This window comes from Marmota monax, unplaced genomic scaffold (genome assembly GCF_021218885.2).
Source record: "Marmota monax isolate L192 unplaced genomic scaffold, Marmota_monax_Labrador192_F-V1.1 WCK01_AAM20220418_F8-fsc00203, whole genome shotgun sequence".
In the NCBI taxonomy this organism is placed as follows: domain Eukaryota; kingdom Metazoa; phylum Chordata; class Mammalia; order Rodentia; family Sciuridae; genus Marmota; species Marmota monax.
In genome coordinates this window covers 2,628,825-2,652,534 of record NW_026694787.1, presented here as the reverse complement: position 1 = coordinate 2,652,534, position 23,710 = coordinate 2,628,825, and the positions used below count along the sequence as shown (strand labels likewise).

Genomic DNA, 23,710 nt, shown 5'->3' with positions numbered 1-23,710 from the left:
GAGGATTGGGGACAGAATCTGAAGGATTTAAGACTATGTGGAGGAGAAGAACTTGCAAGGGAGATTCAGAATAGCCAGAAAAGTAGGAGGAAAACCAAGAGTTTTCTGTCACAAAATCTAAGTGGAGTTTTCCAGAAGGATGGTATAGTCAATGTATTTAGTGTTTCAGAGAGGATGAGAAATGTAAGGACTACAAAGTGTATATTGGTTTAACAACATGCACACCTTTGGTGAGCTTTGGGGGGAATTTGTCTCCATTATTGTAGAAGCCTAGCATGACATGATTTGCATGGAAACTTAGGGTAAGTGTGCTGTTTCTACTTTACCTTGTTGGATATTAAGTGTACATACTGTTATCCTAAAGCAAGGAAAAGTAATTGAAAAATTTTCCATTATTAAATCTCCCTTAGCTACTGCTAGTCAGGCATTAATGTTCATGAGACTTTCTATTAAGACCCTGAATACCATTCAGTACGTGACCTATATCAGAGAAAGCATGAAGAGCCAACTTGTTATCATCTGGGCTTTTGTTCATCTTTGTTCAATCTTTTCTTTTTTCTGATCATTTACTGTAAGATATAGGATGTCTGAGAAATCCTATCTAAATGAAAAAACCTTCTCCCACACAGCTTCCTCAGCTGCTGCAGTAAACTTTCAAAAGACTTGCAGTCTTTACACAGCTCATACCTATTTTCTAAGTTGTCTTAAAGTTAGTTCATGAAAATGTATTTTCTTTTCCCAATATGGTATAATCTCCTTGAGGGTGGGAACATGTCATTCATTGCTTTTGTTCTTTCCTATCATGCCTATCAAAGACTAAAGTAACAGTTCCAACTGAAACCTAATTTCTTGAGTTCCTAGTACTGGGGATAGTGAGATATCAAGGACTCCCCTTTTTGTATGATTCATGTAAATAGGAATTATCAACAATTAATTGTTTAACTGCTCCCCCCTTTTTAAGGTATGGCTTCACAAGAGAAATCTTGTTTAAATACAAGGTAAGACTCAAAACTTTTTATTTTATTTTTTTTTTGCATTCTCTTTGTTGTTTATGCATAGACATTAAAAACAAACAGTCAATAAAGAACAGATTGTTGCTTTAGGAAAGGTGATGGGCCAGTTAGTCAGAATTCATGCCAATAAAATAGAGGAACAGCAAGAAGCTCTCACCACTCAGAGTCTACCCCCCCACTCCACTTGGACTAAACCACACTTTTTCATTGTGACTTTTGTGTTGGTTTCAGTGTAGATACAAACGTAGTCCATTTCTTTAAAGGTACCCACTTGGGGATTTTTTTTTTTTAACTCAGGTATGGTAAAATAAGCAGACTCAGAAATGACTGTCATGAAAGAAAAGGTTTTTATTCACAGTTCCCTAGAAATAGGAGGCACTACATACCACACTGGGTGGACTATGTGGGGAAGTACCAGAGTCCATCAGAAGGCAGAGGGAGCCAGGGTAACATGGACAAGAAACTTTATTGTGATTTTCATGGGAAGGAACTGACAAAGGGTCTCAGTGTAATCAGATTTAAGATTGACTAGTTTGAATAATGTCAGCTTGCTCTGGAGCATGAGTTATCCCTAGTTGTCTGGTACCTGGCCCTGGGTGAGTAGAGAAATATTGGCCTTAAGTGTGAGAGCCTAATAAAAGATGTTATTGAAGGTGTGGGCTCTGGATTAGTTGGTTTTCATGTGAAAGGTGAATCATTTATTGTTTCTAGTAATTAGTTAGCCCTGAAGAGGGGCAGTCTCTTCTGTAGGATTGGCACTCCCCAAGATGTCAAAGTATCAAAAATACAGACTAAAAACCATGATTAATACATGGTAGTTGGTTAGTGACTCTGGGGTGACTTCCTTGGTGTGGTATGAAAATTTGCTTTTTTGTCCATGCATTGGGACTGTTCAATAATCTGGACCTATCAGAAAAATAAAACTTACTCAAGCTCTTACTTACAGCTGCATGGAAAAAAAATCTTGCAAATCTTGGAAGAAGTCTATACCTTGCTCCCAATTGGTACAATTATTGACAATGAAATTCTGGTGATACATGGCGGGATATCAGAGTCCACAGATTTGAATTTACTCCACCGCCTACAGAGAAGCAAAGTAAGAAGTAATATTTGCATGAATCTTATCTCAGAGGTTTATAATAGAATATGTATACCTCTTTTCATTTATCATTTTGAATTGATTTGAATTTTAGTGGTGACTTTAATTCTGAAAAGATTAGTACAAATTTTAAGAATCTATGATTGCATGCATAATAAAAAACTAAATGGGCAACTTCTATATGTGGAAAGTATTTTTTTTTAAATTCATGTTGAAAATGGAAAAATAAGGACATGCTGGCATTTTATATAGTTTCTAAAAGTGAAAAAACTTCTGATTTTTAAAAGTTAAAATATCCATTAATTCATTTACATGGTGGTAAAATGCATGTGACATAAAATTTACCACTGTAACCATTTTAAAGTGTATAATTCAGTGGCATTAAGTACACTCACATTGTTGTGCAACCATCACCACTGTGACCACCATCCATATACAAAACTGTTCATCTTCCAAGACTGAAACCATACACATTATACAATAACTCCCCATTCTCCTCCCCTTTCCAGCCACAGTAACCAATATTCTACTTTGTTTCTATGAATTTGACTACTCTAGGTACCTGATATAAGTAGAATCATATAGCAGTTTTTAAAATTGATATGATTTCCCTTATACTTCAGCTTGATCAGGATAATTATTTTTAAATACTTTAACTGTAAATAAGCATATTAAATACAGCAGAGGCCGAAAAGGAACCTGAATAGAACCTCTGAGAGAAGTGGCTATGTGGTATCTGTAAATATTCCACACCTAGTGAAGGGCTTCTTGGATGGGACTTATAGAGAAACAGGAGTTGTCTTCCTCCTCTACCACAGCCAAGCTGGAGTCTGCATACTAGCAACATAAGGGGTGCCACATGGGCATGAGGACCAATAGAGCTGTGAAGCCAAACAGTGGCATATAGTCTTAGTGGGAAATCTGAACCATTACACCTCGGAATTATAGTCAACTTTCAACCAATCTACACCGGGGGATCTAGAACTGAATTGAATCTGATAGAGACAGAAATGTGATCCCATTGCACCTTGAGGTTTTGGAGCCTCTATACCTTTATATACATGTGAATGATGATATTAGTGTTATCATCTTTTCATACTTTTAATTTAAGCTTAATATACCTAAACTAGATCAGATGCCCTTTATATACTCTCAAGCCTCTTATATATATCCTTTGTAACAGTCACCATAATTAATAAGGATTCATGGGACTATTCTTTACTATATCTCCCCACTTCTCCAGTTCACTGATAATACCTCAGCACCTGAGATATAGTAAGTACTTAATATTCACTAAATATCTCTTAAGAGATTTAAGACTAAAGCAGGGCAAACCTAAGACGAAATTGGATAGAAACATTTTTATAATATCTTTTGTGAGTCTATGGTGATTTTTTTTAATTTTTAAAATTTGTTTTAATTGGTTACACATAACAGTAGAATGCACTTTGCTACATCATATATAATGAAGTATAATTTCTCATTCTTCTTGTTGTACATGATATAGAATCACACTGGTCGTATAGTTATATATATGTATACAGGGTAATAATGTCTGATTCATTCTACTATCCTTCTTACCCCTAAACCCCCTCCCCTCCCTTCACCTCCCTCTACCTAATCTAAAGTTACTCTATTCTTCCCCAGCTCCCACTCCCCCTATTGTGAGTTAGCATCTGCATATCAGAGAAAACATTTAGCTTTTGGTTTTTGGGGGATTGGCTTATTTTGATTATCATGATATTTTCCAGCTCCATACATTTACCAGCAACTACCATCTTTTCATTCTTCTTTAAGGCTGAGTAATACTCCATTGTGTATACATACCATATTTTCTTCATCCATTCATTTATTGAAGGACACCTAAGTTTGTTCCATAGTTTAGCTATTGTGAATGGAGCTACTATAAACATTGATGTGGCTGCAACACTGTAAACATTAATTTTAAGTCTTTTGGGTATAAACCAACATCTATGGTGATTTTATATACCTCTTTGCCCATTTCACTGAGTGACTTCCGTACTAACTGGATTATACATTTGTCCTGGTTTAATTGTTGATAGTGCCTCCTTCTTCTCTAAAATAGTATCCCAGTTGCAATAAATTGTAAGGTCATCCTAAGTTTAAGGTCCTCTTTCTTACAATATCAATGAATAGTCAAGTCAATAAGATGCTTTGATCAAGATGAGAGAGTCAGTATAAACTTAGTGGAGAACTGAAATCAATGAAGTTGAAATTTTAAAAATTCAAAAATCAATGAAACAAAAAGTTGGTTCTTTGAAAAAATAAACAAAATCTATAAACCTTTAGCCAAGCTAACCAAAAGAAAGAGGGAAAGAACTCAAATTATTAAAATTTGTGACAAAAAAGGAAATATCACCACAGACACTACTGAAATACAGAGAATAATCAAGCTATTTTGAAAATCTATTCTTCAATAAATTAGAAAATCTTGAAGACGTCAACAAATTTCTAGAGACTTATAACCTACCCAAATTGAACCAGGAGGCTATAGAAAGTTTAAACAGATCAATTTCAAGTAATGAAATTGAGAATGCCATCAAAAGCCTTCCAACCAAGAAAAGCCCAGGACTGGGTGGATTCTCAGCTGAGTTCTATAAGACCTGTAAAGAAGAACTAACACCAATTCTCCTCAAATTATTCCATGAAATAGAAAAGGAGGGAACCCTTCCAAATTCATTCTATGAAGCTAGTATCACCCTGATACCAAAACTAGTTAAAGACACATCAAGGAAAGAAAGCTTCAGACCAATATCCCTGATGAACATAGATAACAAAAATTCTTAATAAAATACTGGCAAATTGCATAAAAAACATATTAAAATGTTGCACCATGATCAAGAGTGTTTTGTCCCAGGGATGCAAGGTTGGTTCATATGGAAATCAATAAATATAATGCACCACATAAATAGATTTAAAGACAAGGATCACATGATGATCTCAATAGATACAGAAAAAGCATTCAACAAAATACAGCATCCATTCATGTTTAAATCATGAGAAAATCTAGGGCAAGTAGGAACATATCTCAACATTGTAAAAACTATATATGACAAACCCAAGCCAACATCATTCTAAATGGAGAAAAACTGAAAGCATTCTCTCTAAAAACTGGAACAAGGCACTTATATTCAACATAGTTCCTGAAACTCTAACTAGAACAATTAGGCAAAAGAAAGAAATTAAAGGGATATGAATAGCAAAAGAAGAGCTCTAACTATCTCTATTTGCTGACAACATTATCCTATATTTAGAGGACTTAGAACACTTCTATAGCTCATAAATTAATTCAGTATAGTAGCAGGATATAAAATTAACACTCATATTAATTGTGTTCCTATACACCAGTGATGAATCAGCTGAAAGAGAAATTAGGAAAACTATTCTATTCACAATAGCCTAAAACAAAACAAACAAACTTGAGAATCAATCTAACAAAAGAGGTGAAAGACCTTTACAATGGAAAACTACAGAACACTAACAAAAGAAATTGAAGAAGATCTTAGACAATGGAAAGATCTCCCATGATCTTGGATAGGCAGAATTAATATTGTCAAAATGGCCAAATTATCAAAAGTGCTATACAAATTTAATGCAATTCCTATTAAAATTGCAATGACATGCTTTATAGATATAGGAAAAGCAGTCATGAAATTCATTTGGAAAACTAAGAGGCCCAGAATAGCCAAAGCAATCCTTAGCAAGGAGGCATTACATCACCTGACCTTAAATTATACTACAGAGCTATAATAACAAAAACATGGTACTGACACCAAAACACATGTAGACCAATGGTACAGAATAGAAGACATAGAGACAAACCCATATAAATACAATTCTCTTATACTCGACAAAGGTGCCAAAAATGTACTTTGGAGAAAAGATAGCCTCTTCAACAAATGGTGCTGGGATATCAGCATAATAGCAGGATATAAAATTAATCCATATGTAGTAAAATGAAATTTAACTTCTCCTATCTCTCACCCTGCACAAAACTTAAAGTGGACCAAAGACCTAGTTACTAGACTGGAAACCCTGCACCTACTAGAAGAAAATGTAGGCCCAACACTTCAATCTGTCAGCTTAGGAAATGACTTCCCCAACAAGATTCCTAAAGCACAAGAAGTAATATAAAAAAATCAACAAATGGAATGATATCAAACTAAAAAGCTTCTTTACAGCAAAGGAAACAATCAAGAGCATGAAGAGATAACCTAAAGAATGGGAGAAAAGCTTTGCCATCCACACCTCAGATAAGGTGTTAATTTCCAGTATATACAAAGAACTCAAAAAGTTTAATACCAAAAATAAATAATCCAATCAATAAGTGGGCAAAGGAACTAAACAGATGCTTTTCAAAAGAAGAAATACAAATGGTCAATAAATATATGAAAAAATGTTCAACATCTCTAGCAACTAAAGGAATGCAAATTAAAACTACACTGAGATTCCATCTCGTCCAGTCAGAATGGCAATTATCAAGAATACAAGTAACAGTAAATATTGGTGAGGATGTGGGGAAAAGGGTATATTCATATATTGTTGGTGGGGCTGAAAATTAGTGCAACCACTCTGGAAAGCAGTATGGAGATTCCTCAAAAAACTAGGAATAGAACCACCATTTGACCAAGTTATTCCACTTCATGGTATATATCCAAAGGAGTTAAAAATCAGCATAGTACAGTGTACAGCCACATCATTGTTTATATTATAGCAGCACAATGTACAATAGCTAAGCCGTGGAACCAATCTAGATGCCCATCAACAGATGAATAGATAAAGAAATTGTGGTATTATACACAATGGAATATTACTCAGCCATAAAGAATGACTTTGTGGTATTTGCCAGTAAATAAGTGGATCTGGAGACTATCTGCTAAGTGAAATAAGCTAATTCCCCCAAAACAAGAGAATGAATGTTCTCCCTGATATGTGGATGCTAATCCACAATAAGAGGGGGAGAGGAAGAATAGAAGTTCAGTGGATTATACAAAGGGGAATAAAGGGAAGGGAGGGGAGGAAGAACAGGAAAGACAGTGGAATGAATCTGACATAACTTTCCTATGTATATATATGAATACACCACAGTGAATCGCAACATAGTATATATCTACAAGACTGGGATCCTAATTAGAATAATATATATTCCATGCTTATATAAATATGTCAAAACATAGATTCTACTGTCATGTACAACTAAAAAGAATAAAGTGATTTTACAATTTTCATAAGATGTGTTTAAAAGTGTGAACCAGAATGATTTTTCTTTTCTATAGATTAGGATTCATCTTTGTTTAAAATAAAGGCTAAACATAAAAAAAAAAAACACAGTAGATATGATTCTTGCCAAGAACAAAGGAACATGGTGTTTTTGTCTGTCAAATATTGGCAAGCACATGCCATGAATGCTATACTCTCCACCACCCACCCTGTGACTACTGCACTAATCAACCATGGCAGCCACTACCAATGGCTCAGAATGAAAATTTACTTTCCTGAGGTTAGCCTGAGTAGCCAGCCTCATGTAAGGCTTTTTGAGGTATTGCAAACAAGTCTCTGGAATGTCTACCCTAGCTCTGTGGAGACCCTAAGTTGAGAGCCACCCTGATGTAGTAAAGACTAGAAATTCTGATATCAGACAGACATAGTCAGATTTATATCCTGCTTCTGCCATTTCCTGGATGGTGATTGGATGAGGCACTGAAGTTTTCTAAGTCTCAGTTCCTACACCAATAAGTTAGAAATATCACTTTAGATTATTGTGAAGATTAAATTATTAACCAAGATGAAGAAAATAATGTATAGTAATACTAAACATATAGCTCTCCGATTCTCCCTTTTGTTTTTTTCCTGATATTTGGATCTGAAGTCTGAATTTCAGTGATTAGGACAGAACCTAAGGGACATTTTTGGGCTAGCAATTTTCCCAGGATGCTTCAAATTTCATCCCCTTCAGGGATTACTGTTCCACTGGCTCATAAGACTGGTTTTATTTAAAAACTTGACTTCTATATAAATATATATGTATATTGCTTGTGTCTTATATCCCTACTAGTGTAAGAACTAACAGTATAAATTTATATTAAATAAATATAATTAAACTGTGATGAAAGTAGTAGTCTTGAGCTTCTGGAACTCTATCAGATAAGATACAAAGGTAGATTTCCAAGTTCAGTTTTATAATCCCCATGTTCTTATTCCATAGGACCCTTCAATTGTCAGATTATCACACTTCCTGGTTTGTACCTGTGGTGGTGGTGTAATTTAATAAGGGAGGGGTAGTGTTGAGGAAACCTAATGGCAACTTCTCTTCTAAATTAATTGAAAGGATTTTGGATGATGAGCAGGTTGGAGGTCAATGTAGAGGGATAGAAAAGAAAAACTCTATAAGACTAAATCTCTGGTATTCTTGAACTCCCCAGCAGTGAGTATTTCAAAAGAAGAAATATAAACAATGGCTAGTAGGACTCCCAAGAAAAACTGGTGGTGTGATGCCTTAGAGGAGCTAGGCAACGTTATCTCAAAATCCTAAGTGGTCTTGAAAACTGCAGAGCAGCACAGACTTAAGGAACCTTGTGGCCTTGCCCTATGAGTTTATCAGAAGTGAATTGTGTTGACCTAGATTCAGAGGGCTTTCCTAGAATATTCTGGTCTGCCTAAGACCTGAGGACATTTGCCTGGGAAAGACAGAAAAGGTAGGCTCTGAACTGGCTAATAATAGCTGAGATAGAAATTTCCAACAAGCTCAGTGAGACAAGGCTTTAGAATAAGATCGTTTTTTTTTTTTTTTTTTTTTTTTGAGGCAGGATCTTGCTAAGTTGCTGAGGCTGGCCTTAAACTTGGAATCCTTCTTGTCTTTCCTCCTGAGAATTAATAGGCCTGTGCTATCATATCCAGCCTCAATTTTATTTTTGAAAAGATTTCATACATACCATAGTTTTTATTAGAAACTAGGTACCTACTCCAGAGAATTGTGAGCTGTGGTCACCAGTGTAGCAGAAGTATTGATTGAAATTGCTTTGTGTTAAGGTATGGTGCTACAAAGACACAAGAATAAAATTATTATTTCAGGTTGTATAAGGGAATGCAGAGGGATTAGAATAGTTGAAATGCTATCAGAAAGACATTTTATTTTCCAAAGTAACACTGGAGTGTTGTTAGAGAACATAATCAATTGCTGACAGGTCAGACTGAGAACTACAGTACATTTACGTTAAGGGCTTCCAAAGTTTTTAATCCATGTCCCATTTAGAACTTTTCTGATACAGATGTACTTTTTTTTTTCATTTCTCCTGCAAAATACAACAAAATGAAAAGCAGCTGTCCTTTTAATAGATTTTTCTGAACTCCTCCAAGCTCCAGATGAAGGCTCAGAGGGGCACTAGTTTTCCCTGCACTTAACATCTTTCATTTCCTGTGATGGTGCCTTAGAAGCTGTTTAGCACCTGCATACATACATGTGCCTCTGGTATCCTTTAGAAACTTTAATGTGAGTCTTTTCCCTGTAGCGCAGTGTCTTTAGTTGAAAAATGTGCAAACAGAATTTAACAGGCCCACTTTACAGACAACAGTGGATCAACGAGTCATAGGAGGTAGGAGAGTCAGAAAAGGTTTCTGTGTGTTACTGTTACTGAAGTGTCTGCATGCAGCACAATAAGCAGAGTATTTCACTAAAACATGAATTTGTTTTATAGATGAGATCTGTGCTGATGCCACCAGTGTCAATAAATAGAGGCCATGCCACCGACTCTAAGAAAAGTAAAGGGGACATTACTGTTACTTCATCAGGAAAAGTCAAATCAAATGGTTTCCCTTCTCAAGAGTTATCAAAGCATGAATGGGAACAGGTAGGTAATTAAAGTGTTCCCAGAGTGGCAATGAAGACACCAGCATAGATGATGTTGCACCTTACAATATATAGATAAAAGTAACTTACCTTTATAAGCAAACCATATGATTCTCTCAGAATTCATCACTGCATTTTGATACTTTTATTGAGATATAACTCATATATTATATAACTTACCCGTTTAGAGTATATAATTCAGTAGTTTTTAGTAAACTTACAACTATCACTACAGTCTAATTTGAGAACATTTTTTTCAGTGAAGAAAGAAACCCCATACCTATTAGCAGTCACTCTCCATTCTCCCCTTTTCCTGTCCCCCCCCCAACCCTAGGCAACCATTAACCTGCTTTCTGTCTTTATAGATAAACTAATTCTGAACATTTTATTGTAATGGGCACATACAATATGTGATCTTTCATGTCTGGCATCTTTTACTCAGCACAATGTTCTTTAGGTTCATCCATGTTGTAGCATATGTCAGTACTTTCTTTTAATTGCTGAATGATGTTCTATATGGGTAGATCATATTGTATTTATTCATTTATTGGCTCATGGACATTTGGGTTGGTTTCCATTTTTTTACTGTTATGAATAATGCCTTTATAAACATTCGCATACAACATGCAAGTTTTTATATGCACATGTCTTTTCATTTCTCTTGAGTATATATATATGCAGTACATACTCAATATGAATTGCTGAATGATAAGGTAACTCTAAAGTTAAATATTTTGAAAAAGTTCCAAACTGTTAGCCCAAGTGGCTATACCATTTTATATTCCCATCAGCAATGAAGTTCTAATTTCTCCTCCATTCTCACCAGCACTTACTATTGCCTGTCTGCACCCCCCACTCTTTTGATGCTGGAGATTAAACCTAGGGCCTTACACTTGTCAAGCACATGCATTACCACTGAACTACACCCTTTTGATTGTAGCCATCCTAGAGAGGGAGTACAGTGGAATCTCATGTATTTTTGATTTATTTTAGATTGAGGAGATTTAAAAGGCTGAGACACAAATAGATGTTTGTTATTCTGATCATTAAAATCCATATGTCAGTGAAAGTTTCCCACTTTTTGGTTTGAAAATTATTAGTAAAAAATGTTGCAAATACTTAATCTCTCATGCAATTACCATCCTAAGACTCCTGCATCTCAGAGGATAGGTTGTTGTTAAGAAAAAAAGAGATGGTTTCTATGGAAGAATTTATTTCACTTAAAAAGAGCCCTTAATAGCATTTTTGTTTGTGAGCTCCAGAATTAAACCTATGTTACAACTATAGTCTAAGAAAACTAGTCAAATGAATAATTTCTAAACAGATAAGAAATGTATAGTCCCCAGTACCCCTTATCCCCATACACAAAATGGAGATTTCATGGAATGGATTCTGATAGAGATGCTCCTTTCTTAAAAATTGTTATCCCTTATGATCTTGAATCAAAGAAAATAAGTTTTAGATATATCTTTCTCATTTAATTAATAACAACTGAGACCAAAATAGGTGAAGTGATTTGCCCAAGAGGACATAGATAATTACTTGAAGAGATGACTTCTTGACCAGTGCTTATTCTAGTTTGACAGAGTTCCATCATATGTAGGTTTAATTTATGTAGATTTCAACTGTCATATATGGCAAAGAGGGCAAAAAAAAGAAAAATACTGTAAAAATTTATTTTTGTAAATAGTCTTTTTTACATACTATTTTATATGTATATACATAAACATAATTATTATATAGGATTATATAGATAAAACCATGTATAATGTACTTTCAGGATAATTTAAGAGGTTTTTCCAGGGATAATTTTTCTATAAATGATTCATATCCTTGTAGGAATTGAAAACTTAATCCCTTCCTAATAAAATACAACCCCTTGTGTTTTGTGTTTGAGCCTTCATTATACTGCAGGTCAAAGATGAATTAGTTGGTGTAAAAGCCAGATATGACTCAGTTTAAAATGCAAATGCTATTTTTGTCATAAACAGCAGCATAGTAAAGGTGTTGCATTGTATTTATTTGTACTGGTTGTGCCCATGTTAGAATTCAGTGAGGAGTAAGGAAACTGCTGGGTTGATTCTTTTTTGGAGTGGTTTTTATTTTGAACTCAATCAATCTTCAAAAAACTGCAAGTGTCTGATCTGTGCCTTGTGCAGGATTTCTCTAGTTTTGACCAAATGCTGACCATTCCAGGGTGGTTGTCCTGCCAGTTCTGTTCTTTCCACCTCACTGCCCTTTCCCTCATTTATGTCTAGTTTCCCTTCAATACTAAACCTGTAATGGGTATACAGTCAGATTTAGTAGAGCAACCATTTTGGGTTCTTAAGACCTGATTTGGTCCTACTAGAATAACTGCACAACTTAAAACGCATGCTTTTTCATGCCCTCAAAAGAAACATGTGGAGGTGGAAGGGCTAAAGGTATACTCAGCAGTAAAACACTTGCCCAGGATGCCCAGCACTTGAGGTCCTAGGTTCAATTACCAGCACCAGCATCAAAAACCAAAAACAAAAGAAAAAAAGAAATGTGGAAAATATAGACTTTCAGAATTATAGGATGTTAGAACTTTGAGGTACTTTACTGATCAACTGGCCCAAATGCCAGATTTAAAAGATTTTAAATGTGGGACCCAGAGAGTTTTCCTAGGGTTGTTGCTATCTTTAGTGACAAAGGTAGTTTTTCTTACTATTCTTGAAGTTCTTATAGGAGAAGTTTAAATAAAGACATGTTACACTTGTACATTGGAGCTGTAAAGAAAGAGCTTCCAATTTTTCATGAAAAATATTCTTAGAAACTTGGGTATTCTGTCCTGGGTATCATGTGACATGTGCTTGCCTCTTCCACACACTTACCCCAAAAGAAATGTTATGCTAATAAAACTCTATGGATTTAGGAGAATACCTGGTAGAAGTAAGTCATTGAGCAAATGTATTGCTGAAACTGAGAATGTCCATATCAAGTTGGTAAAAGGGGAAGAAGATTCTTTTAAGAATGTTCTTGAATGAACAGCTTTCTCTATTTGTGGTGGGAAAGAGCAAGTGCTTCCTCAGGCTGTTTGTTCAACAGGACAAAAGCTCCAGGCCCAAGTCCCAGCTAGGTGAGCTACCTAATTTCTTTGAGTATATTAAGAATACCTAATGTGTTCCTTATGGGGAACTACTTTCTTCTGTGAACATGACAATGAAACTATTTTAAAAGAAAAAAATGGACAAATGTGTTGACCCACTCCTGTAATCCCAGCAACTTTACTGCATGCCTGTAATCGCAGCAATTTAGAGGCTGAGGCAGGAGGATTGCAAGTTCAAGGCCAGCTTCAGCAACTTAGACCCTATCTCAAAATAAAAAGGCCTGGGGACCAGAGCTCAGTGGTAGAGTGCCCGTGGATTTAATCCTCAGTACTTAAGAAAAATTATTCTGGAAAGGGTGCATGGAGTAGATGAGTATGAAGCAATTTTAAAGGAGGAATGGAAAAGAGCCTTTGGTATACTTTGGGTTAGTATATCTGGTAAATAAGTTGGAATCTAGAAAGACAGACTCTCACTTATAGGGAGCAGCCTAATTTGGTTTGTTCTTCCAAGGTTGTTGACATTCTGTGGAGTGACCCCAGAGGAAGAAAAGGCTGTTATCCAAACACAAGTCGAGGAGGAGGCTGCTATTTTGGACCAGACGTTACCTCTAAGATTCTCAATAAATACCAGTTGAAGATGCTCATTAGGTCTCATGAATGTAAGCATGATGGGTATGAAATCTGCCATGATGGGAAGGTAAGCTAACATTGTTGGTGACATCCTCACAGACATACTTCCCCCAAGAATAGAGTCTTCTCATCACAGAGTGTGTCTGACCTAGGAGCCCATAAGAAGATATCTTTCCTAGTACCAAACAAAAAGCAGACACTGGCGGGTTCATATATAGGTTGTTTGAAAGGCCCTCACTCTCCTATACCCTAAGAGATATTTTACTTATTTGCTGATCTTTATTAATCCCAGAAACAGATTAATGAAATTCTGACACATGGCACTAAGTACACACACACACAGAGGCTTCATTCTTTACTTATTGTAATACAACTCTCCTGTACGGTTAAGAATGTACTTTTCCTCACAGAGTACATGGAAGGCAGCAGTGAATCCACTTTGTTCTCTTCCACTTTTTGCACATTCCTTGTGCAGAGTATAAAACACTTTCCTTCAACTGGCTGAATAGGCAGTCTCCTGCTAGTAGCTCTCCATGGTTAGTTTTGCTGTAGCCATGAGAATGGAGTGTATTCTGCTCCTTCAGTGATGTTAATAAGGTTAGAAGAGGTGAGGACTGAGATGATTCCCATCCTCCTCCATTGACCTGGTTAGCCTCTTTTTCTATAGTGAAGAGCAATAAATAACAATTAATACCAAATTGTGTGGCATTTCTTCCTTTGCTTTTTCTTAACTATTAATTTATTTTAGGCTCATACTAATATCGTAAGATAAGTAAAGTGAGTATTTTTAGGACTTCTTTATAATGAGAAAATGGATAGAATATAGCAGTGGTTTATCTGAAATGACGTGCTTATCATGACAGAATTGGGCCTAAGCCAGGTTTTCTGTCACTGACAAATATTTCTTTCCATATTCCACCATACTCCTAAGGCTTGTTCCTTCCCAAGACAGTGGTCATGGTTTCATAGTCTTGGCACTGTTTCTCTGCCCTTAAAGCACTGGCTTTGTTGAGCCTTGAACCCTCTAAGTTGTCTTATTCAATGAATGAAGTTACTCAGCTCCAAGCAAAAGAAAAAGACTGAGCTACTAGACAAGTTTTATTTTGAATGCTCAGATGTAACAAGATAAGAAAATAAGGGATTTATCCCCTTAGAAAATTAGAATTTGCAAAACCAAACACTGAAGAGGATTCTAAGATCTGGCACTAAAATTATACATAGGAATGCAGGGTCATGCACTGGAGATATTGAATGAGTGTCTAGGAGGTAGTACTCCTGGAGACACCGAGTGAAAACCTTTGTTTTCCTCCAGTGGACTCTTTAAGAAATCATGTCAGACTTGAATAATTTGCAGAAATTATGAACTGTGTTTAATTTTTGCTTTTTAATAATTAAGCTATTTCTGACTTTATTGAATAAACTTTTGAGAACTAATTTTATGAACCTGATTCTCTTTTTTACTAATCAGGTTATTACCATATTTTCTGCTTCTAATTATTACGAAGAAGGCAGCAATCGAGGAGCTTACATCAGACTGAGTTATGGTATGAACCCACGATTTTTCCAGTACCGAGTAACTAGTTCAACATGCATGAGCCCTCTTCACCAAAGGTGAATATATTCATAAAATACCGAACACTGGTATTGGTGATCCAGTAGACCAGTTATAAGTGATTAAGAGCAGCCACAGAGGTGAAGGCAGTCACTTACACAATTACTCATTGGTTTAAACAAAACGAATTAGTTCTAGACACCAAATGATGAATACACCCATATTTGATACAAAAGGAGCAATTTCCAATTCATACATCTTTTAATACAGTTAAAGCAGCCAATACCCACAAATGTAGCTAAATATAAAGAAAAGAAAGTCTTCACACCCACTCAGTGTTCCCTAACCTGTAGCCTTCTATGTTCCTCAATCAGCCCTGTTTGTCTTTCCCCTTCTTCTCTTCTCTACCCAGAAGTGTATATAACTAAAATGTTGAGTATTTCTTCATGTGATGACAATGACATTCATAGTTTATCTTCCTTTTCTCCCTGTAACACTATCTTTTTAGAATTTTTACATTATGAAACTAATATGTTTATTGTTAATAGATTTAAAAAGGAAAATAAAGAAAATGTTAATTATCTTCACTCTCATTTTACTTTTCTTTTTTTAAAATTTTTTTTTAGTTGTTGATGAACTTTTATGTTCACTTATTTGTATGTGGTGCTGAGAATCGAACCCAGTGCCTCACGCATGCTAGGCAAGCATGCTACCACTGAGCCACAACCCCAACCCCTCTCCTTTACTTTTCAATAATCCTTTTCCCCGGAAGTAATTAAAACTAACAGCCATGAATGACCTCTTTCACCTTCTTCTCCTTGCTCATACAAAAAGAGATAAGAACTTATTAATTCACTGAATAAAATAACTTGTGAGCATGTACTATGTGTCAGACACTGTTTTAGGTACAGGTTAGATATAGCAATGAATGAAATAGGCAAAAATTCCCTCAACAAATACTTATGCCAGTATGAGGAGAAAGACAGAAAACAACATATATACTTTTATATATATGGATATATATATATATACATATATATATATATACACACACACAATATGTGTGTGTGTGTATAAAGGTAGAATCATATAAACCCTCTATTCTACAACTGAATTTCTGCCCTTAAAGATTTCATCATGATGGGCTGGGGTTGTAGCTCAGTGGTAAACCATTTTTGCCTTGCCCATGTGAGGCACTGGGTTCAATCCTCAGCACCACATAAAAAATACATAAAGGTATTATGTCCATCTACAACTAAAAAACATTTTTAAAAATTTTCATCATGAACATCACTCCAAGTTAGAATATATAAATCTGATTCATTCATTTCAGTAGATGCATAATGTTCTGTAGTATGTAGTACCATAAACAATTAATAGAGTGAATAAGTCTTCAATTGATAGATGCCCATATTGGTTACAGGATCTTAAATTTAGAAAAAATATGATATCAAACATTCCTCTATACTACATTAAGCAAAACCTCCCACCCCAAAAATCCAATTTAAAAAATGGGAAAATGACCTGAATATATACTTTTCCAGAGAAGACATAGGATTTAGTCATCTTTTTTGTTGCTGTGACCAAAAGATCTGAAAAGAATAACTTGTGAGCATGTACTATGTGTCAGATAATTAGAGGAAGAAAAGTTTATTTTGGTTCACAGGGTTAGAGGTCTCAGATGGCTGACTTCATAGCTCTGGGCCCAAGCTGAGGCAGAACATTGTAGAAGAAGGGCATGGTGGAGGAAAGTAGCTTGGAATGACAACCAGGATGCATGCAGACAGAGAGTCCTACTCACCAGGGACAAAATATAAACCCAAAAGACATGCCCCCAGTGACCTTCTTTCAGCCACTCCCTGTCTATAGTTATCTCCCAGTTAATCTATAGCAGTGGATTAATGTACTGATTAGGTTAAGGTTCTCATAATCCAATCATTTCATCTCTGAATTTTCTTGCATTGTCTCACACATGAGATTTTGGGAGGCACCTCATATCTAAACCATAACATTCTTCCCCTGGCCCCTGAAAGTTCATGCCCATCTCATAATTCAAAATAACATTTAGCCCATTTCCAAGAGTCCCCATATATTTAGCATTGCTCAAAAGTCCAAGTCAAAACTCTTGTTTGAGGGTTGTGGCTCAGTGGTAGAGCGCTTACCTAGCATGTTTTAGGCTCTGGGTTCAATTCTCAGTACCGCATACAAATAAATAAAGGTCTGTTGTCATCTAAAAATATATTTTTAAAAATCTTGTTTGAGACTCAAGACAAACTCTTAGCTGTTTTATAGCAGCTCAATTCACAATAGCTAAACTATGGAACCAACCTAGGTGCCCTTCAACAGATGGATAAAGAAATTGTGGTATATATACACAATAGAATATTATTCATCCTTAAAGAAGAATGAAATTATGATGTTTGCCAGTATATGGATGGAACTGGAGAATATTATGCTAAGTGAAATAAGCCAATCGCAAAGTACCAAATGTTTTCTCTGATATGTGTTTGCTAATTAACAATAAGGGGGGAGGCAGAGAATAGAGGTACCTTGGATTAGACAGAGGGGAGTGAAGGGAGGGGAGGGTGTATAGAGGTAAGAATGATAATAGAATGAATCAGATATTATTACCCTATATGCATATATGATTACACGACTTGTGCAACTCTACATCATGTACAACCAGAAGAATGAGAAGTTATACTCCATTATGTATGATGTGTCAAAATGCATTCTACTGTCATGTATAATCAATTAGAAAAAACTAAAAAATTTAAAAAGAAAACCTCTTAGCTATGAGAGTAAAGATCAAAAACAAGTTACATAAACTTATATATAATGGCATAGAGTAAGCATTTCCATTCCACAAAGGAGAAATAGCAGCATAGAAAGAAGGGATAGGAACAAGGCAAGACCAAAATCCAGCTGGAAACACATCCTGTAGCTCTATATCCATTATCTGAAGCATATGGCATTGTGATATTCTCTTCAAAGGGATTGTATAGCTCTGCCCCTATGGTTTTGCTGGTGGCAGTCCACATGGCTTGTTTCTTATTGATTCTTGCAGCTTTCCTTGGCAGTTGTTCCATGTTATAGGCATCTCCCAGTCTTGGGGGTCTCCACTGCAGCTTTGGCTTCCTCTCACATCTTCACACATTGCCCTCTCAGGGACAGCTTGTGGGAACTCTGACCCTGCTACACTTTGCCTAGTCTCCCAGGCATTTCTTTGAAATCTTAATGGAAGCCTCCATGACCCCCTAACTATAGCATCCTGCATTCCTGTAGGACCAACACTATGGTTGGTGTTGATGCCAAGGTCTGCCACCATCTCAAGCAGTAGTCAAGCATTCTGGGATGATGGCTGCAGCAGCCTCTGAATGCCTGGGTGGCTGAGACTGTGAAACAACTTTCTAGGCCCCCCGTGTGAACAGGGTGCTCCCATGGTCTCTTCTTGGAGGAATTTTTACTTTTACACCCTTGATTCTGAGATGGGTATGGTCTTGCCGGTTCCTGAGATGCCCTCATGCCATTTTTCCAATTGTTTCTGGGTAAAGTACTTAGCAGTATCTCTTTCCTGGCTGTAGTCTCTTTCACAACCACGCCTTCCTTAACCCCAGTTTTACTCACACTTTTATGGTCAAACTGCAAGTTTTTCAAATCTTTCTGCTCTGCTTTCTGTTCTTGGTTATCAAGCAAACTTGGCTAAAAGCTGCCAGCAACACCCATGCCACTGTCTGAATGCTATGCTGCCTTAAAGTTTTCTCTGCCAAATTAATTAGTTCATCACCTTTAAATTTAGCCTAACAGAAAGTCTGAGGACAGGAGCAAAATGTAGACAGCTTCTTTGCCATAACATAACATGAGTGGCCTCTAGTTCAGTTTCCAATAGAATCTTCCTTCTCTGAAACCTCATGAGGCCAATTTTTACTGTCCATTGTCCTATCAGCATTCTTGTCTTCTGAGCTCCCAACAGAATTGTCCATTAAGTTCCACTGAAAACATTCTAAAGCTTTTCCAGCTTGCATCTCTAAACTTTTCAACACCTCCCCGCAACCATGCATACCAGCTTCAAAGGCTTCTGAACCACATAATCAGGTTCAGAAGCAATGACCCCACTTCTCAGTACCAATTTCTTTTCTAGTCAGTTTTTTATTTCTTTCTAACTTCATAGCTCTGGGCCCAAGGTGAAGCAGAACATCATAGCAAAGAAGGAGAAATAGAGGCACATCAGGGACAAAATATAAACCCAAAAGGCATGCCCCCAGTGACCTACTTCTTCAAGTCACACCCTACCTGCCTATAGTTATGGACCTGTTAATCTATATCAGTGGATTTATGCACTGATTTAAGGCTCTCACAATCCTATCATTGTATTGTCTCACACATGAGCTTTTGATGGACACATCACATCTAAACCATAACAACATACAAATGGTCAACAGGTACACAAAGAGGTACTCAACATCCCTAATAATCAGGGAAATGCAAATCAAAACTATAATGAAATATCACCTCACACCATTAGGATGCCTGTTGTCAAAAAGATGACATAAGTACATACTGTAAAGTTGACCCATTTGAAGTGTACAACTCAGTGATATTTAGTATATTTACAGAGTTGCACAACCAATGCCATTGTGTAATTGCCATACTACAAAGAAAACTTATACCCATTAGCAATCACTTCCCCATTACCTCCTCCTATTATAGCTCTAGATAGCCTCTAATCTATTTTCTATCTCTATGAATATGCCTATTCTGTATATTTTATATAAATGGAATCATACAATATGTAGTATTTTGTGACTGGCTTCTTTCATTCAACACAATGTTTTTGAAGTTCAAACATTTTGGACTTAATTTCTTTTTACGTCAGAATGTTTCATTTTATGGATATACTACATTTTATTTATCCATCCAACAGTTGATAGACATTTGGGTTGTCACCACTTTTTGGTTATTATGAATGATGCTATTATAACATTTGTGAACAAGATTATGTGTATGCATATATTTTTATTTCTGTTGGGTATATAATTGAGAGTAGAATTGCTAGGTTATATATTAACTCTATGTTTAACATTTTGAGGAACTTTCAAACTTTTCTCCCAAGGGACTGTACAATTTTATATTCTCTCATCTATATTTGTCAGTTTCTCTTTACTATAATAAAATACTGAGGCAATTAACTTATAAAGAGAAAAGGTTTATTTAGCTCACAGCTTTGGAGGTTCCAGTCTAAAATTGGACAGCTTCACTGCTTTGGACCTCTGGCAAGGTCTGTATGTCATGGTGGAAGCACATGGCAGAAGAAATTGCTTACATCATGAGTTAGGAAATAAAGAAGACTGATGTCCCATAATCCCCTTTGAAGGCACTACTCCAGTGATCTAAGGACCCCTCTGGGGACCAAGGCTTTAACCATAGCACCATTAATGTATGAGGGTTCCAATTTCCTCATGTCTTTGCCAACCTTTGTTGTGATAGGTCTTTTCAATTATAGCCATTTTAGTGAGTATGAGGTAGAATTTCTTGGTTGTCTCGATTTTCATTTCCCTAATGATTAATAATGTTGATTATCTTTTCATGAGCTTATTCATTTGTACATCCTCTTTGGAGATATGTGTATTTCAGTTCCTATTAGCATTTTCAATTGTCATTACTCTTTTTATTATTGTGTTGTAAGAATTCTTTGTATATATTACATACATGTCACTTATGAGATATATGATTTACAAATAGTATCTCCCATTCTCTGGGATGCCTTTTCCCTTTCTTGATGGTATTTGCAGCACAAAAGTTTTTCATTTTGATGAAGTCCAACTTATTGTTTGTTTTTTAGTGTTGTATCTAAAAAGTCATTGCCTAAGCCAAAGTCATAAGGATTTATTCTTATGTTTTCTTCAAAGAATTTTATAGGTTTAGCTTTTATATTTAGGTCTCTAATCCATTATATTTTTTTTTCAGATTTTTGTTTTGTCTTTACTTCATTTATAAGTTTATTAGTGATCAGAAAAAGAGTCTAATCCATTATGATTTAATTTTTATATATGGTGTGAGGTAGGGGGTCCAACTTTACTTTTATATGTGGATGACCACTTGTCCCAGCACCATTAGTTGCAGAGACTCTTCTTCCCCCATTTTGTTGTCTTGGCCCACTTGTCAAAAAGTCAGTTGACCATATGAGCACTCATTAGTAGAGTGCTTACCTATTGTATGCAAGGCCCTGAATTTGTTCCCTAGCACTAAAAAGCGGGGGGGACAAAGAAAAAAATGACCATGAAAGTAAAGGTTCATTTCTGAACTTCAAATTGTATTTCACTCATCTCTGTCTAGTGTAATATGAGCACCACATTATTCTGATTATTGTAGTTTTATACAGATTGAGCATCACTAATCTGAAAAATTCTGAAAAACCTTAAATCCAGAATTTTTTGAGCACCAGTAAAATCAATGAAAATATTCCAAAATCCAAAAGTCTCTGAAATCTAAAACACTTCTGATTCTAAGCATTTTGGATAAGGGGTACTCAATCTGTAGTAAGGTTTAAATCAGAAGTGTGAGTTGAACTTTGTACTTATTTTTAAAGATTGTTTTGGCTATTTTTTCCATGTAAATTTTAGAATCAGCTTGTCAACTTGCAAAAAATGTCAACTGGAATTTAGTAGGGAATATGTTGACACCTGTAGATCAATCTGAGAGCCACTGCCATCCTAACAATATTAAGTCTTCCAATCTTATGAACATGGAATATTCTATGTGTTTAGATCTCCTTTAATTTCCTCCAATAGTGTTTTCTACTTTTCAGTGGATGAGTCTTGGATTTATTTGGTTAAATTATTTCTAAGTATTTTATTTTTATGTTGGAATTGTTTTCTTTGTTTTTGAATCATTCATTTCTAGTACATAGACATATAACTGATTTTTTACGTAATGATCTGGTATTGTATAATCTTGATGAATTTGTTTTTTAGCAAATTCTTTGGAATTTTCTCTATACAGGATCATATTATGTTAATACAGATAGTTTCACTTCTTTTCTAATTTGAATACTTTTACTTCTTTTCCTTACCTGGTTGTCCTGGCTAGAACCTCCAGTACAATGTTGAATAAAATTGGTGAGAGTAGGTATCTTTGTATTTTTCCTGATCTTAAGGGGGATGCATTTTAGTTTTCTATCATTACGTATGATGTTAGCTATGTATTTTTTGTAGATGACACCCATTAGGTCAGGTAAGTTCCCTTTTATGCCTAGTTTGTTAGCTATTTTTATCATAAAAAGACTGATGGATTTTGTCAAATATTTTTCTGCATCTATTGAGATGATTATATAGTTCTTGTCTCTTTTTCTAGTAATATAGGGTATTACATTGATATAAGGCAAAACTTGCATTCCTGAAATAAATTCTACTTTCTTGGTGTATAATTCATTTTGTATGTTGATAGTTGCAACTTGCTAGTATTTTGTTGAGGATTTTGCATCTATATTCATAAGAAGATATTGGTCTATAATTTTCTTGTGATCTTTGTCTGGTCTTGATATCAGGATAATGTTGGTTTCTCAAGTGGGCAATATTCCCACCTCTTTGATTTTTTAAAGATGTCATTAATGAGTGTTATTAATTCTGCTTTAAATATTTGGTGGAATTCACCAGTGAAGCCTTCTGGCTCTGGGCTTTTCTTGGTGAGTTGTTTTATTACTTCAGTCTTTTTACTTGTTATAGGCATGTTCATTTTTTCTGTTTTTTAGTTTTTGGTAGCTTGTATTTTTCTAGCAATTTGTTCATTTCATCTAGATTGTCTAATTTTGTTAGTGTACAATTGTTCATAGTATTCCCTTATAATTATCTTTCCCTTAGAAGGTGAGTAGTGATGTTCCCTCTTTCATTTTTGACTTTAGAAATTTGAGTCTTCACTTTTCTTGGCTAATCAATTTTATTGATCTTTTTCAAAAAAATAATTTTTTGTTGATTTTCTCTATTTTTCTATTTTATTTATTTCTGTCCCATTTATTATTCCCTTCCTTCTGCTTACGTTGGGTTTAGGTTATTCCTTTATTCTAGTTTTAAGGTGGAAGACTATATTATTAATTTGAGTGGGATCTTTCTTCTTTTTTTAGTATTGGTATTTATAGGCCTTTATAGCTATAGTTATTTTAGCTAATACAATACTGATAGGTATTAGTAGCTATAATATATGTATTTTAATGTAGGTGTTTATAGCTATAAATTTATAGGCATTTATAGCTATGAATTTTCCTTTAATCACTGCTTTTGTTAGATCCCATATGTTTCGGTTTGTGGTGTTTTAATTTTAATTCATGTTAAGTTATTTTCTAATTTCTCTTATGATTTCTTTGTCTTTTTTTTTTTCCCCTTGTACTGGGGATTGAACCCAGGGCTTTGTACATGCTAGGCAAGTGCTCTACTGCTGAGCTATATCCCCAGACCGTGATTTCTTTTTTCTTGCATTTGTTCTT

At 35.4% G+C, this 23,710-nt stretch overlaps 1 protein-coding gene across 1 annotated transcript in view; it reads left to right on the top strand.

Moving 5' to 3' along the window:
- The window catches only part of Ppef1 (protein phosphatase with EF-hand domain 1), a 136,702-nt gene that overhangs the window by 97,749 nt on the left and 15,243 nt on the right, over positions 1 to 23,710 (top strand). The window contains exons 13-17 of the mRNA XM_046425837.2: positions 962 to 998; positions 1,960 to 2,109; positions 9,828 to 9,980; positions 13,561 to 13,746; positions 15,148 to 15,290. Of these exons, the coding sequence (XP_046281793.1) occupies positions 962 to 998; positions 1,960 to 2,109; positions 9,828 to 9,980; positions 13,561 to 13,746; positions 15,148 to 15,290 (669 nt within the window). The remainder of the gene's footprint in view (positions 1 to 961; positions 999 to 1,959; positions 2,110 to 9,827; positions 9,981 to 13,560; positions 13,747 to 15,147; positions 15,291 to 23,710) is intronic.